The 16,278-nt window shown below is 33.7% G+C and overlaps 1 protein-coding gene across 2 annotated transcripts in view; it reads right to left on the bottom strand.

Moving 5' to 3' along the window:
- The window catches only part of CALCRL (calcitonin receptor like receptor), a 104,162-nt gene that overhangs the window by 35,397 nt on the left and 52,487 nt on the right, over positions 1-16,278 (bottom strand). For both annotated transcript variants that reach the window (XM_047872110.1, XM_047872111.1), the window contains 7 exons: positions 10,731-10,821; positions 10,457-10,570; positions 9,458-9,550; positions 6,596-6,731; positions 3,740-3,850; positions 3,534-3,646; positions 2,039-2,130 (listed from right to left, as the gene is read on the bottom strand). In XM_047872110.1, the coding sequence (XP_047728066.1) occupies positions 2,039-2,130; positions 3,534-3,646; positions 3,740-3,850; positions 6,596-6,731; positions 9,458-9,511 (506 nt within the window). In that variant the 5' untranslated portion in view covers positions 9,512-9,550; positions 10,457-10,570; positions 10,731-10,821. The remainder of the gene's footprint in view (positions 1-2,038; positions 2,131-3,533; positions 3,647-3,739; positions 3,851-6,595; positions 6,732-9,457; positions 9,551-10,456; positions 10,571-10,730; positions 10,822-16,278) is intronic.

Raw genomic sequence — 16,278 nt, 5'->3', positions numbered from 1 at the left:
TTACCAATAAAAGTTTGTTAGCATCAGCAACATTGCTTCACTTTGTCAATTAGCATAAATTATATATCACTATGGACCAGAGGACTCTAAAAATTATCACTTTGGAAAATGGTTTATTTTCTATTTTTAGAAGAGATATTTTTAATCTATTATGCAATCATAACAAAGTTTTCCTACTCCAAACATAGTATTCATTTAAAAAATCTTGTGTAAGCTAAGAGTATATATGAGTAAAGACATGAAGTTTTAATAAGCTGTATGTAAGCATCTGATATGACATAACTAATTACAAATGCATTGAGAACTGGCAGTTGGTTTTCTCAAAAACCTTTTGGTAACTTGTTGCAAAATATAGTATAGTAAATATAATTCTTTAAGAAGTGTTTTCCATATTTTAGGATAAAAATTCCTTTCAACTGACTTTTTTTTTTAAATTTTTTTTTCAACGTTTATTTATTTTTGGGACAGAGAGAGAGAGAGAGCATGAACAGGGGAGGGGCAGAGAGAGAGGGAGACACAGAATCAGAAACAGGCTCCAGGCTCCGAGCCATCAGCCCAGAGCCCGACGCGGGGCTCGAACTCACGGACCGCGAGATCGTGACCTGGCTGAAGTCGGATGCTTAACCGACTGCGCCACCCAGGCACCCCTCAACTGACTTTTAATTAATGCTTAATTAGCTTTATTCAGAGTGGAGTTTTTTAAAGTCAGTTTCTAATCATGCCTAGATGATGTTATAAATTAAAAGTGCCATTAAAAAGTTTCCATGTGGATTCCTCAAAGTAACTAATCTTGAAGATTTTTAAAAAGGCGCAGGTTTCCAAAAATACCAGTACAGTTCTGATGCAATCTCAACATCCTGTGATTTTGAACCCATGAGAGACAATGGTTGGTTGGTTTGTATATTCTTTGATGCACTCTGAATATTTGATGGACTGTGGGCCAAAAGCTGGTGCTCTGGTATATCCAGGGGCTTGATAATTTCCAGATTTGGATTATTGTGGTATGCTACTACTCTAGCTGATTCTGAAGCTGCTAATGCTCCAAGACAATTGTTGGAGGAGAAAGAGGAAGATAATGACAATGGTGATAAAGCTACCATGAAATACAGCTACTCACTCTCCATACTGCATTTTATAATTACTTGTGGTGATCAAGTTATGAAAACCATTTTAACGCATAAAATACTGCATGCAAATTTTGATATTTACTTTCCTATCAGTTAAAAAAATCATTTGTTGATTGTCTAAATCAAGAAATTGGAGGGGCGCCTGGGTGGCGCAGTCGGTTAAGCGTCCGACTTCAGCCAGGTCACGATCTCGCGGTCCATGAGTTCGAGCCCCGCATCGGGCTCTGGGCTGATGGCTCAGAGCCTGGAGCCTGTTTCTGATTCTGTGTCTCCCTCTCTCTCTCTGCCCCTCCCCCGTTCATGCTCTGTCTCTCTCTGTCCCAAAAATAAATAAACGTTGAAAAAAAAAATTTAAAAAAGAAATTGGAGTTGACTCTCCTTCCCCAAAAAAGAAGTAAATTTCAAGTAAAATTCAAACTGCAATCTACCTATATTAATGATGACCCCCCCCCAAAAAACAAGGAAAAATAACCGAACCATAATATATTTAGGTTATTATTATTATTAGATAATATGTATTATTCCCATTGCCACATTCCCATTGGTTTCTGTAATGTACCATGTATACTGACACTAACATTGACCTAGAAGTTGAAAATTCAGTTAATAAGCTCTATAATATTTGATAGTTTCCAAAACAAATACAGATACATTTACATATTGATTTTGGCTCTCTTCTTGCCACATGACTTCATACTTAGGCTTCAGATATTTCATCAATCTCTGCTCTATACATTTTATAAAGTCAAGGTAAGATCAATATATTTCAGATTATTCTAAATGTTCAATTTATTTTAAACATTATAAATCATCTATTCCTATATTTTATCAGCACATGACATAAACATGCACAAGGCACTGCATTCACCAAAGACAAATGATAAATTAAAAAATATTTTACATGTACTTACTTGAAATAAAAGAATATGCCAAGTGAGATAAGCAATGATGCAATAGATAATCCATGTCCAATTATAGTCAGGTAAAACAAATTCAGTGCAGTCTACAATTGGTATGAATAAAAAAACAATTAAGATTCCTATCAATACAATAATCCCACATGTGTATAAGCTCAAATCAATAGAACAAATTATATTTCTAAAAATATGTGTTCTACTCGCATTGCCATTTAGCTTACAAACCAATAGATAATTAAATACATCTGGAATAAAGAGTATCTGTGCAAATTTATCAAGTGACATCAACATTTATAAATTGTATGTCCTCTTAATGTAGAAAATTAGAAATCATATATTAAACCTAGGAAGGAATAATTTTATTGATCTAGGTTTTGTAATACTTGAAAGTAGCATTTTATGTTTTGAAGGACATTGACAGTTTTTACTCTATCACTTTGTGAATGTTAAATGCTATTAATTATTTTTGTTTATTTTAGATAAGGCTTTCTTTCCTACTGGGTTTTTCTTTTTCCTTTAACAAATTTGAAGCCCCAAGACTAATCCCAATATAGCAATTATAGGAGCCTCTAATCTATACAAATATGTTTTTTCACATGGTTTCGCTCTTCCTCTTTGTTTTTTTATTTTTCTGTATTCTATTTGTAACTTACCATTTTATTGCATATTTTTATACTTCTCTCTAAAATCTTCTCTGAATAAGCAAAGAACACATGATTTATAAGTATAGTGATAGCTGACATTTATCAAATGCTTACTATATACCCATGAGTTTTCTAAGAATTTTCCTTGTATTAAGTCAATCCTTATGAAAACCTTGAGGCTAGGTTTATTGTTATCTTCATTTTATATACAAGGAAACTGAGGCAGAGAGAGGTTATAAGTTTGCCTGAGGTCATATGGCTGGTAAAGAATAGGAACAAGAAATCAGGACTCCATTCCAATCACTGACAAACTGCCTGTATATTCACACCTGTGCAAATGTATTCAGGCACTTTCTATCAAAGCTTAATTGTTGTGACAAACTGTGACTAACCTTGACTTTAATGTATTGTGTTAAAAGTGGGAATGTGAGTGAGTAACCTAGCAGTCAGTCAGGACGGCCTTCTGTTGAGGGACAGATAGAGTTGTGTACACCCTTTTGGACTTACTTTGTTTACTTGAGCACAATTCCTGAACTTAGTTCTAGAAATTCCAATACCAATGAATATGTTCCCTTTTCTTTCCCTTTTAAAATATGTTTTCTTTGGGAAATTTGAAACTCCAATACCAACACATTGACTTGTAAATACACTATTACCTAGCAGGATTGCTTCCTTTGTGTAATGACAGAATGAATAATTATTTCCACAAAGATTTTTCTCCATTGCTTATAAAAAGGCTTTACAACACAATGGAACACTAGCTAAATTTTCTCCAATACCCTATCAGTAACTAACTTTGTAAGTAGATCATGTAAATAACATTTGAGTTCATAATTATTCCATACCTTCACTTTCTCATGTGTGTTAAGATTACACTGCGTATAATTTGTCCATGTCCTGTTGCTCTCTGGATGTCTAAACCAGTTTCCATCTTGGTCACAGATCTTTGTAACTTTTTCTTTAATTAAAAAGAAAAGAAGAAAACATTAATGCGATTAATTTAGAGTTTATTTAATGTCAAGTGGATCTGTATATAAATCTCTGTTTCTACCTGACGGATCAAAGTCCTGAAAGTAATCAGGGCAGTGCTGCATTGATTCGGTTCCTGCGGCAACATCATTCCAGCATAACCACCCATCCCAGGTTCTGTTACAGTAAATGCCTTAAGAGAAGAATAAAAATCAGTGATTAATAATCCCTTTAGTTATACGTGAAGACATAAGTCTTACTGGTGGGCTAATACTGACATGAAATACATACTACCAACTGCAAATGAAGACCATATAAAATCCATAGCTGGTAAGTTTTTCATCAAGTCATTATTGGGTTTATTGCCAAATTAAATTTAGAAATATCCATAAAAGTGTACTGAAGAGTTTAGATTTAATTCCAGTTCTCAAAGGTGGCTATTCATTCAATAAATCAAGTGGTCTTTGATGGCTGTCCTTAACCATAAAGGTGGTAGTTACTTGTGTCCCTATACTTAAAACTTTGTAAAAGTATGAGAAATTGGAAAATGTTGTGTTCTTAGGGCAAGGTTTTAGTATTTTCTGAGATAAACAAATGAACACCCTAACACTTCCTATTTCACAGTATTGACCCTAACAGATATTCAGGCCCCTCTACCAAATTGTAGCTCTTACTTCCCTTCCTTCACATTTCAAATGGAGTAGAATGTAAACATTCTCATATTTTCCTTTTAGTAAACTGAAGAGAAAGATCCTCTTACATGAACAAATATAAGTTGTTTTTTAAAAAGGGATGGAGAAATAAAATGACCAATAGTCCAATGTTATAACAGTCTATAATTAAAGAAAATAATTTTTCACCTAGTCGGGCAAGTACTTATAGATAGAAGCCCAAATGTTTCATGAGATGTTTATTATTTTTTAACAGATTTGTGCCACAATCTCAGACTCAATCTAATCTTCATCGAGGTAGAAAAAAATTGTACTGGCCTGAAAGTGTAAGTAATTCTATTAAATTATTAAGTAAGTAATTCTATTAAATTCTATTAAAAAATAACTCATTTCATCTCTGTTTTTTTCTCCTGTGGTTTTCACTTATTTAAATAGTCTACATTCATATATTACTAAATAAAATGCATTTTGTGGCCTAACAGAGAAGAATTCCTTGATAGAAAGCATCTCGAACAGATCCTATCACCTCTCCAAAAGATCCCATCTAATTAATGATAACACTGGCAGTATGATAGATTACACAGGGCAGAATTTTTCACATGTGTTGTATGGCATTTGAGTGAGACAGGAGTAGGTATTCCATTAAAAGAATTTCTGTGGTCAAAAGATTTGGGAAGCATAAAGTTGAAATGAAGACAGTTCTTTCTTGCAAGACTTGCTAGAGTATTTAAAATTACAAAGTGCATTATGAAGCTCCAAGAGGAGGATTTATTACACAGTGATTCTAAAATTATTTTATCACAAAATTATTTTATTATGAAACACTCATAAAGATATTCCTATTGTTCAACAATGAGATTCGAAGACTACTTTTACATATATCTACACGATTTGGAAGGGGTTAATTCAATAATTTGAAACTTGAAACTTGGAGTTTAATGGAATAAAGTGATAAGTCAGATAAGTTAACAGAATTTGTATGCAGTTTGTGTACTGGATAATTTAACCCCTAGTGACATAATATCAGATAGTTTGTCAGTGTCTGGTATATATCCAAGATATTTTTAACTGAATAAATATCTCATTAAAAAAATGTTTGGATAGATCTATATACTCTCCAAATATTATCAAATTATATTGTTCCATTAGATTTTTCATTAAGAATTGTTCATTACAATTCTAAAAGTTCTAAAAGTTGACCAATGTGGGAAAATCACTTTTTTCTCTTTCTCACAAGCAAGTTCATTTTGTCAGCTACAAATACTAATAATAACCTACTGTCAATATTTCATTTATATAAGAAACATTATATATTATACCATCAAATATTTTTCCAAAAATGTAAAGATCTTTGTATCCACTGAAAATTTAGAAATATCTAAAGTCTAGGGGCACCTGGATGGCTCAGTCAGTGCGTCTGACTTCAGCTCAGGTCATGATCTCACAGTTGACGAGTTCTAGCCCAGAATCAGGGTCTGTGCTTACAGCTGAGAGCCTGGAGCCTGCTTTGGATTCTGCCTCCCTCTCTCTTTGCCCCTCCCCTGCTCATGCTCAGTCTCCCTCTGTCTCAAAAGTAAATATAAACATTAAAAAAATAAAAAAAAGAAATACCTAAAGTCTTTACATTTTGCTATGTTTCATTGTGAGTTTCATGTTTTACATTCTGAAGATATACCTGTGCCAGATAAAAATACAGGGCCTGCTTTTGGTCTTGATTTTTTATTTTGTTTTTGCTAAATCTAGCAACTCTAATTGTGCTACTCATCCTTGTATCTTCAGAATCCAGGCAAATATCTGGCACTTAGCAGGACTTCAATAATGTAATAAAAATATCTAAAGAATATCTTGATAGAAACAGAAGCACTTAGACCAAATATATTATACAAAGCACGCATTATGCAAAAAAATTATAATTTATTATGCAAGCTCCTATCAAGCAGCTTGTGAAAGAGAAATACAAATTACGTAAGCTGAAGATCAAGTCACTAATTTAATTAAAGACACACATTTGATATTTTAAATATCTTTGTACCATAAAAAACATTACTAAAAATATTTCTGTTGCACATAGTTTGAATTAGAATTTTTAAAAAGGAGCAAGATAAATTATGTCATAAATTTCTTCATAAGTAAGAATGCACATGTAACGGGAAAGCTAACTAACCCATTTTTAACAATGGACCTAAGAAACCCATAAATGATATAATGGAGTAGTTTTCTTTTAAAAGGGTATCAAAGGCATTTAAAAATTAAATAGTCATGTTTACCTTCTGTTTGTTGAATAGGGTCTTGCATAATTTTTTGGTAACATTCATACTGAGCTGTCATGATTTTATTTCTAGTATAGACACCGAACTCATTTAAGTCATCAATGTTCTCTTCTGATTCTGCTATGTCAAGAATCTAAGGGATTTAAAAAAAAAATCAGAATTGTGAGAATGTCTGTCAGAGGCAGTCTGTCACAGTGCAAAAAGAGTAGCTGCAGTGATATGCTACATGGTTAACTGGTTCTGGGGGGAAAATCCCTGATTTGAACCGTTTGCTAATTTTCATGGTTTAAATGTCCCCACCATGTTTAATTTCAAGTGACCTCAAGTAGCTGTAAATGGCAGCTCTGGGAAACAGGCTATAGTCGGTTCTCAGAAGCCTATAGGATCTGGCTCTAGGACGTGAGCTCTGGAATACAGACAGTTGTATTGAAAATCCACCTCTACTTTTTCACCTGCTCTGTGAATATGGGCAAGGTATTTAAGTTCCCTAAGGCTCTGCTTTCTTATTGTAAAATGGAATAAAAAAAATTTTAATGGGATAAAATAGTATCAAGATAACAGAGGGAAATGGGGCGCCTGGGTGGCTCAGTCAGTTAAATGCTGACTCTCAATTTGAACTGAGGTCAAGATCTCATGGGTTCATGAGTTTGAGCTCCTCTATGGGCTCTGTACGGACAACATGGAGCCTGCTTGGGATTCTCTCCCTCTCTTTCTCTGCCCTTCCTCTGCTCTGACACATGCATTCTCTCTTTCTCAAAATAAACTTTAAAAAAAAAATAACGGGAAGTATTTGACACGTGGTAAATATTCAAAACTGTTGGCCATTTTTATTATCAGATTTTGATCATCAAAATATTGAGAAGTTCATTTATGTCATTGGTAAATAGAATTTTTACTGTATGTCCATCAATAAACGTTTTGGACAAGGTATATATTTAAGATCTTCCAATTTAGTAGTACTATTTAAGTTTCACTTCCATTTTAATATCTGCATGACTTTTTGTTACTGTTTTGCAATATGAAGCCTGTATAACCTCCCTCAACCTTACTTCTTCACTTTTGCATTATTTCCTTTAATTATCATTCATAAGCATTAATTTTCTACTCTTATTTTGTTCCCTTATACTTGATTCTCTGTTCTCTAGCCCGAATTCATATTTACCAAAGTCTAAGTAGTTACATTCCCTCAGTGTGTGGTACCACTCAAGCCTCACTATCACCTGAGCACCATTTAACATTTATTCTCTCGTTCTTTGATTAGTTTTAATTTCCTAATAAAGATTTGTGCAGCATTTGTGCTGCACAAGCAATAAATGTAAATTTACAGCATTAAGAAAATTAGTATTTTTCTCCTGTTCTCAGGAAGTTTATAGAATTGCATAAAATCAATATCATTTTTATTCTTAAAAACACAGCTTTGCACTATCTGAATGAATTCAAGAAAAATGGTCACAATTCCTTAAATTACAGTAATCAGATTGGTAATCTGATACAGAATTACCTGCAGGCAACCAGAGTTGGCCTGTGCAGTTCATTGGCATGCTCAGTGCAGGGAGGGAGCTGAAGAAACAGGAGTCCTGCTTCTTGAATTCTAGGCTGTTTACCTAAGATAACATCTAAGAAGTGTAGGATTTGGACTGCTCCTAGACTGGAGAATGTTTTCAAATACAAATGCTGATAGGAATGTAGGCTTGTTGTTTTTTTTTTTTTCCCATTTAGGTTTTCTATATTTTTCTTGAGTTTCTTTGTTTAAATCCTCTTTTGGGGTTTGCTTGAAAACACCACAGGAAATTTATGTGCTGGCACAGAATCAGATGAGATTACATCTGTCGGTTTCTAATATATATAGTGAGATAAGAGTACAGTCCCTGTTTTAATGTGGGAGAGAGAAAAATGTGAACAAAATATTTCTGTAAATAAACATCCAATTGTGTGTGTAAGGAATATGGCCCCTCCGGTAGGGCAATAGGTTTGTAGTCATCCTTAGTCTACCCTCCACCTCCAGTCTCACCTTCCCCCAGCTGTGTGCAAGGGCACACATGAGTGCTCACACTCACATATACAACTGCCCCAAATTTAGCATCAAAGCCCATCAGAAAACAGGCACTTCATACTCATTTGAATGAATGGATAAGGAAATTGATTGAAAACAGTGCGTGGTTGGGGTGCCTGGGTGACTCAGTCGGTTAAGCATCTGACCTCAGCTCAGGTCATGATCTCAACTGTTGGCGGTTTTGAGCCCCATGTTGTACTCAGAGCCTAGAGCCTGCTTCCTATTCTGTGTCCCCCTCTCACTCTGCCCCTCCCCCACTCATGCTCTCTCTCTCTCTCTCTCTCTCTCTCTCTCTCTCTCACTCAAAAATAAAACATTAAAATTAAAACATAAAACAGTGCATGGTTTCAGTTAATGTAAATCAATCAGTTGGCAGAATGGGAGAAAAACCAACAGGTTGGGATCTACTTTTAAACAGATCTAACACATACTCAACAGGTCTGGTTGAAAGTATTTTATTTAATATATATGACTGTAGTATAGAGCCATTTCATTTATCTTTCAAACTCTGATGATTACCTTCCTCTGGTATCTTTTACATTTTTATCATGGACCTTCCTCACTTTAACATCCCACTCCCACCTCACTGCCCAACCATCCTATAGTGCCTCCTAGTGAATTAAAGCCTAAAAGGATACACTGAAAGAAAATAAAGTATTGCTCTGTTGATTAAAAATGTACTTAATTTATGCATCAAATAACTGTATGTCATTTTGTTGTTATTAATGTTTATTAATTATAGGTTTATTGGAAGTCAAAATAAATAATCATAAATAGAGAGATATATTAGAGGAATTTATCCTTACCATAAAAAAAGGCAAGATAAACAGAAAATACAGGATACATTTTTTCTCCATCATTGAAGCCAAAATTAAATATGCTGTACAATATAAATCAAACTGCAAATAAAAATGAAAGAAATATAATTAATCAATATTTATAAAATAAATTTATATGGTACTCAGTGGTAATTTTTTTAAAACCATATAATAAGTAATTTAAGTAATTAGAAAACATCTTACTTTCTTTGCTTTTACCAAAATTGGAATAAAATAAAGTATCAAGACAAAGAATTTCACAAGAGCATAAAGGCACAAATTTTGATAGCATATTTTACCATAAAGCTCACTTTTATCTCCTATATATATTAACCTCATTTTTAATTTTCTGACTCTTCAATAATTTAAGGGGAAAAACTTTCCTCAGGCCAATTTCTTGAGAATCAACAACCATACATCACAAAAATGGCCTTATAATTTAATAGAAATTATTTTTCCTTTAATTGGGAACTAAAATATTCCTAAATTATCTATATTAAAATAAGGTTACAGGAAATGGACAATACTACATAAAGTATTTCTGTGAAATTTTTCTAATGGTAGATACAATCCTGAGCTAATGAAAATGGACTCTAAAACAACACCCCCTAACATCTTAATTCTTAGAGACAAACATTGCTGGGATTGCTTACTCACTGTAAGGTCCATGAGCAACCTACTTTGACAGTGCTTTTATGAGATAAAAATTATCATGATATAGTCATAATACAATATTTATTTAAGTGAATGTATCTGAAGTATTTATCAACAGAGATTAAAAAATCCAATCAATAGATATTTGCCAGAAAGCTATGAACTAATATTTAATTTTGTTAAGAACCTTGTCATGATTTTTATTATAGGTCCAATGGTAAAGTAAGAATTATAAAAAGTTTTCCACATATTAAATTATTATTTTTATTATCACATGCAACAAAAGCACACCAATTTCTAGCAACTTGAATCTATGTCATTGCTTGCCCTTACCAATGACTCACGTAGACAGCTTTTCTTTTTAATTGTAGTAATCTTCCAAATAACGTTTCTCTTCTATTAGATATACTGGGTTTTTATTATTAGTTGATCTTCTTAAAAAAATAGCTAAAAATGAGGAGGCATTATATTAATTTTAGATATTTAAAAAAAATGTTGTAACAAGGAAAACAATGAATAAAAGTTTTGTCAATATAGTAATTAATGAGTTGATATTTTAGTTTTTATTAAATTTTACCATGAGAAAATCTAATTTTCCAATACTTACATACACAATTGTCTCCAGACTCAAATCACATTTTCCCCCGGATCATATTTGATGTTGTCTTGAAGAATTTCTTAAATCCAGGGGTCATGACCTGAAATATTGATCGATGTAATAATTTAATATTATTTAATGAGTCTGCATGATTTCCCTGAGAAATAGAAATTTTCAAAGAAAATACCTCTATTATAATGATATTTGTATTAAGCTATTCTAATTTTTTAAAATCTCTTTTGCTTACAATATATTTGAGTTTTGTCACAAATATTTGTTGTTTTCCATTATATGGAGAAACTATTAATTTCCAAGTTAATTTCCATTCAAGTTAATTTCGATTCATCTAGGATGGTTAAGATACTAAACTTTTAAATTAAACCACAGTTTAATTTTCCTTTGAATAACTTTCTTTATCTAATAACTTCTTGGAATGTGTTATTAGTCTTAGTTACATATATCCATTTCCCTTGCTCATATGTTTTTTTTCAAAGCCAGAAACCATATCCGATTGATCCGTGTATCTTTGGTTAATTCATATTTCTTGTAAATGAATGAAAAAAATAAGCCAATAAACTACTTTAGGATTTTGAACTTGCAATCAAGGAAACTAATCATAACTATTAATTAACTGCTATTTCTTCTATTAGAAGGCTTTAGATAGTGTTGGAATCCATACTGACAATGAAAATCAGAAAAAAAAATATTGCTCTATCAGCATTTTTACTTTCTTATGAAAGAATGTCCCCAAAACTATTGATCTGTCAAGTTAGGTGGTTGCTAAGATACTGAATAAACAGTAATTTACTACTTTGTAAGTCTTTATAAAGGTTAAGCCAAATTTAAAACATTGGTAGCTTACATTTCTCTGTAGTAAATATATATAAAACAGAAATACACAAATAAGAATGTAAAGAAATATTATTCTATTTGTAAATCAAGGTTTTTATGAAATAATGCTTTCATAACTTATACATGAGTTAGGATTAAATGAACTATAAAATGCACATAAGCTGGAAAATGGAAGGGGAAAGAGCTTCAAAAACACATTTGGAATTTTGCCAAACCCAATATATGTCAAAAAACTTTTACACAACATGAGCAGTTATTTTTGTTGCTTATCTAATAGGCTTCAAAATCAGAGTTCTAAAGAGTATTTGAGTGAAATTCCTTTTAGGGTTCACTAGATAATTCTGGCACCGATAATTAAAGATTTTATTCAATTCACGAAATATTTACCAATGCAAATCATTCCACTTTTATAGTTTCCTTCTTCACCCTATTCTTAAATGATCTGGAACGTGTGCTACTAGTAACCAGGGGGTATTTTGCACTGTGTAAACTTGTAGCACTCCTAATCCAGCGGCCAGTCTGTGGCCTCTGGTTTTATCAAGGATGCAGCAGCAAGGTTGGGTGGCAGTTTTTCAAACACATGGTGGACTCCTGTACACTCCATAAAGTCTAACAATGCCCATTTTGTGTGGTGATCCAATTCATTTCAGTCATCTACCTGACAAAACCTATCAAATTTTCCTGCCAGCGGACACATGTGGGGAGCAGCAGTTATGAAGGAAAGATCACTTTCACCAAAAGTTCTGTAGATCCATAATGGAAGGATCATGACTGGGCAAGCAGGTAGCACCCCTACAGATACAGCTGAAGGTCAGTTTAGACTGAGTCTCATGTTGGTAGATGTAATGGCATGATTGTCATCAGAAGTATGTTTAATTGTATTCTTCAGTTTAGCTCAATGGTTCTTTGCATGCTACCTCTACAACGTTCATTCAGCAAGCGGTTCTCTTTTCTATATTTAGCTTACTCCAAATTTACATTTGCTAAAATGCATTTGATATTAACTGACCAGACCTTTTAAGCAAATCATTGTAAATCTCTTTCAAATCTTGTTAAATTATTTACTGACAACTGAGTTGCACGTTGCCTTGTGAGATGTAGTAGCTTCCATTCAATTCTAAGGAGAAATGAAGTATGTAATTAAGGGTGCGGTTAAATGACTAAATCTGCTAGTGGGTTTTTCCAAGTGTCTTTAGGTTTGTGTAGTAGGAAAATAACTTATTTAAAACTAAGAAAGCTCTAATTTGACCTCTTAAGTGGATTTGTAATCATAATGATCCTGCTAGTAGTTAACTGACATTCTCTTTAACTGCTAGCCTCACGGATCTTATCAGTACTATTTCATTTTCACTTCCCAAAATTAAACAAAGTGGAAGATTTGGTTCTACTACTAGAAACAAAATAATTTTCTTTAATGTACACATGCAATAAAAAGATCTTCATTCCTCTTGCCAAAAAATCACCAACATAATCTAAAAATGATTTATTTCATCACAGAAAAGAACATTAAGAAATGAAGAATGTTGTAAAACTTCAAAGAACTTTTGAAATATAGGTTTCTAGTCACTTAGGGCTTTATGTAATATCATCCTGGTTTCATTTCCTAAAATTACCATTGATCTGTACCACAAGACATTTTTCATGGATCTACATTTCCAAGTGCAAAACTTCTAACCAATCTTGTTTTGCTTACTTCAGTGTGAAATCATGTTTTATTCTACATAAAAAATTTATAAATCAGTGTGACTTAATCAATACTAAGTTATCACAAAAACCTAAATCCTCTAAATGCATAGTAGTGCCTTGCAAACCTACTTTTTATTTTCTCAATTTTTATATTCCTATATGCACATTTCATTAATTTATTTTCTTTATGACAATTTTTATTTTTAGTTGAGTTGCCTAACCCTGATACTAAAAGTATATGTTCACTTCAAGATTAAGAAAAAAACCCGCAACTTTTAACTTCCAATCTTCCATTTCCAACGTATTTTGCATTTTTATGGGCCCTATGCCATTTTCTTTTTTTCCACTTATTTATCCAGTCACTATAAAGTAGGCTAACAGAAGCATTTCCCACACCTATCTCACTTGCCATGAAGCATCCTGAACCCTTGTGTGAACAAAGTAAGGCGTTTTCTATTTAGTATGTGTCTTTCCCATATGACATATTCAAGAAGTTACATTTCTGAATCAAAATAGGGAATGAGCACTCTCCTCAACCCCAGTATTCTATACTTGTATGGCAAATGGAAGTTTCTTTCTGTTGTTTTATTCAATGTAGAGTAGATTGTGCCACTCAAGAAAAATGTCAAAAGTACAAGAATCCTGGTTACCTTTTATTTTCTCCTCACTGTTTAATTCTGGGAAAAACCTAAGTCTTTCTGCTAGAATTATTTTTACAAATTACTTTCTTTACTTACAATCAAATATTTAAGAAAGAAATGACAATATAAGGTTTGAATTTCCTACCCCTATCCTGGCCTGTCCTTAACACTTTCAATAAATGAAGCAGTAAGAAAATTAAAACAGAAGGATTCTTTTTCCTAAACATCTGTTATTGATATAAGGAGGTCAAACTATATGGTTTGTAAAGAAAAATAATTTCACTTGGAGCTTCCATAATTTTTTAGACTATTGAATGAACAGGTAGCAAATCATTGATGTAGCATGAACCATTATTCCTCCAATTGTGAGTTCATGGATGATTTGCATCAGAATCACTACTGGAACTTCTTGAACATGTCAGAATGTCTAGGCCCCACCATAGACCCAATGAATTAGTATCTTCTGGAGAAAAACTTGGGAATCTGCATTTTGTGTAAGCCTTCAAGGAAATTATTGGTCTATTAAATTTTGAGAAGCACAATGTTAATACATCATCCTCATTAGACCATGCTGAGACCTGAACACACCTACATTCCTCTGTCTCTAGGTCCTGCCAGACTATTTTTTTTAATGTTTTTATTTATTTTTGAGACAGAGGCAGAGCATGAGCAGGGGAGGGGCAGAAAGAGAGGGAGACACAGAATCTGAAGCAGGCTCCAGGCTCTGAGCTGTCAGCACAGAGCCCGATGCGGGGCTTGAACTCACAGACTGTGAGCTGAAGTCAGACGCTTAACCGACTGAGCCACCCAGGTGCCCCCCTGCAGATTATTTTAAAAATAACTACTAAGAGGGTAACTGGCTGACTCATTTGGGGTAGCATGCAACTCTTGATCTCGGAGTTGTAAGCTCAAGCCCTATGTTGGGTGTAGAGCTTACCAAACAAAACAAAACAAAACAAAACAAAACAAAACAAAACAAAACAAAACAAAAAAAACTTATCAAGTATAAATTAAGCAGAAATATTCTGCCATGTTCCAAGGCACAAGAAATGTCTCAGAACTCCCAGAGCAAATTACTTAAATATCTATTTTAAAATGTACACTGGGGGGGTGCCTGTGCTGCTCAGTCATTTAAGCATCCCACTTCGGCTCAGGTCATGATTTCACAGGTTGTGAGTTCAGGCCCCACATCAGGCTCTGTGCTGACAGCTCAGAGCCTGGAGCCTGCTTTGGATTCTGTGTCTCCCTCTCTCTCTGCCCCTAACCCACTTGCATTCTGTCTCTGTCTCTCTCAAAAATAAATAAACATTAAAAAAATTTTTTTTAATCTATGCTAGGGGTGCCTGGGTGGCTCAGTCAGTTAAGCATCTGACTCTTGATTTCAGCTCAGGTCTCACAGTTTGTGGGATCAAGCCCTGCATTAGGGTCTGCATTGGCAGTGCAGAGCCTACTTGGGATTCTCTCCCTCTCTCTCTGCTCCTCCCCCGCTCACACTCTCTCTCAAATACATAGTCATTAAAAAATAAATAAATAAAAATAAATAAAATGCATCCTGTTATGTTGTAATTCTTTTGTGTGTGTGTCTGTTTGTGCCACTAGATTGTGTGCACGGTAAGAGTAGGACATGCATTATACATACCTCTATAATTCCCAAACCTAGCCATAAAAAGAATACATAGAAAGTGTGTTTTAGGTGCCTGGGTAGCTCAGTTGGTTAAGTGTCCAACTCTTGATTTTGGCTCAGGTCATGATCTTACAGTTTGTGGGATTGAGCCCTCGTCAGGCTCTGCACTGGTAGCATAGAGCCTGGTTGGGATTCTGTCTCTATTCCTCTCTCTCTGCCCCTCCCTCACTCATCTCTAAATAAATAAATAAACTTAAAAAAATGGAAAAGAAAGTGTATTTTGAATGGATTGCTTACAAAATGAATTTAATTAAGTTGAAGAAACTGGTGTTAGAGAATTTTATTAGTCCTATGAAGCATATTATACTTTTCTGACACCTAAAAAAAATATCACTGTATGGATTCTACTGCAAGAAATTTGGATTCAGTTCATCTTGATTGGAGCCTAGACATAAGCATTTTTTTCAAGTTTCTAAGGTGATTCCAGTATACAGCTAGAGTCGAGAACCAGTGGTACAGATAAAAGAATCCTGTGGTAGACAGAATAATGACCCCCCAAGTATTCCCATGCCCTAATCCCCAGAATCTGTCATTTTAAGGTTATGGACCTTAAACTAGGAAGATTATCCTAGATTACCATGAATTACTCTGCTACACTAAACTAATCATTTGAGCACTTCAAAGTAGAAGAGGAAGGTTGAATAGTCAGAGAGATGCAACAGATAAAAAGGAAGCAGAAGAGATATGACAGAGA

The sequence above is a fragment of the Prionailurus viverrinus genome, chromosome C1, assembly GCF_022837055.1.
Source record: "Prionailurus viverrinus isolate Anna chromosome C1, UM_Priviv_1.0, whole genome shotgun sequence".
NCBI classification, from domain to species: Eukaryota; Metazoa; Chordata; class Mammalia; order Carnivora; family Felidae; genus Prionailurus; species Prionailurus viverrinus.
The sequence above is the reverse complement of the archived record's forward strand: the minus strand, read 5'-3'. Positions and strand labels throughout refer to the sequence as shown.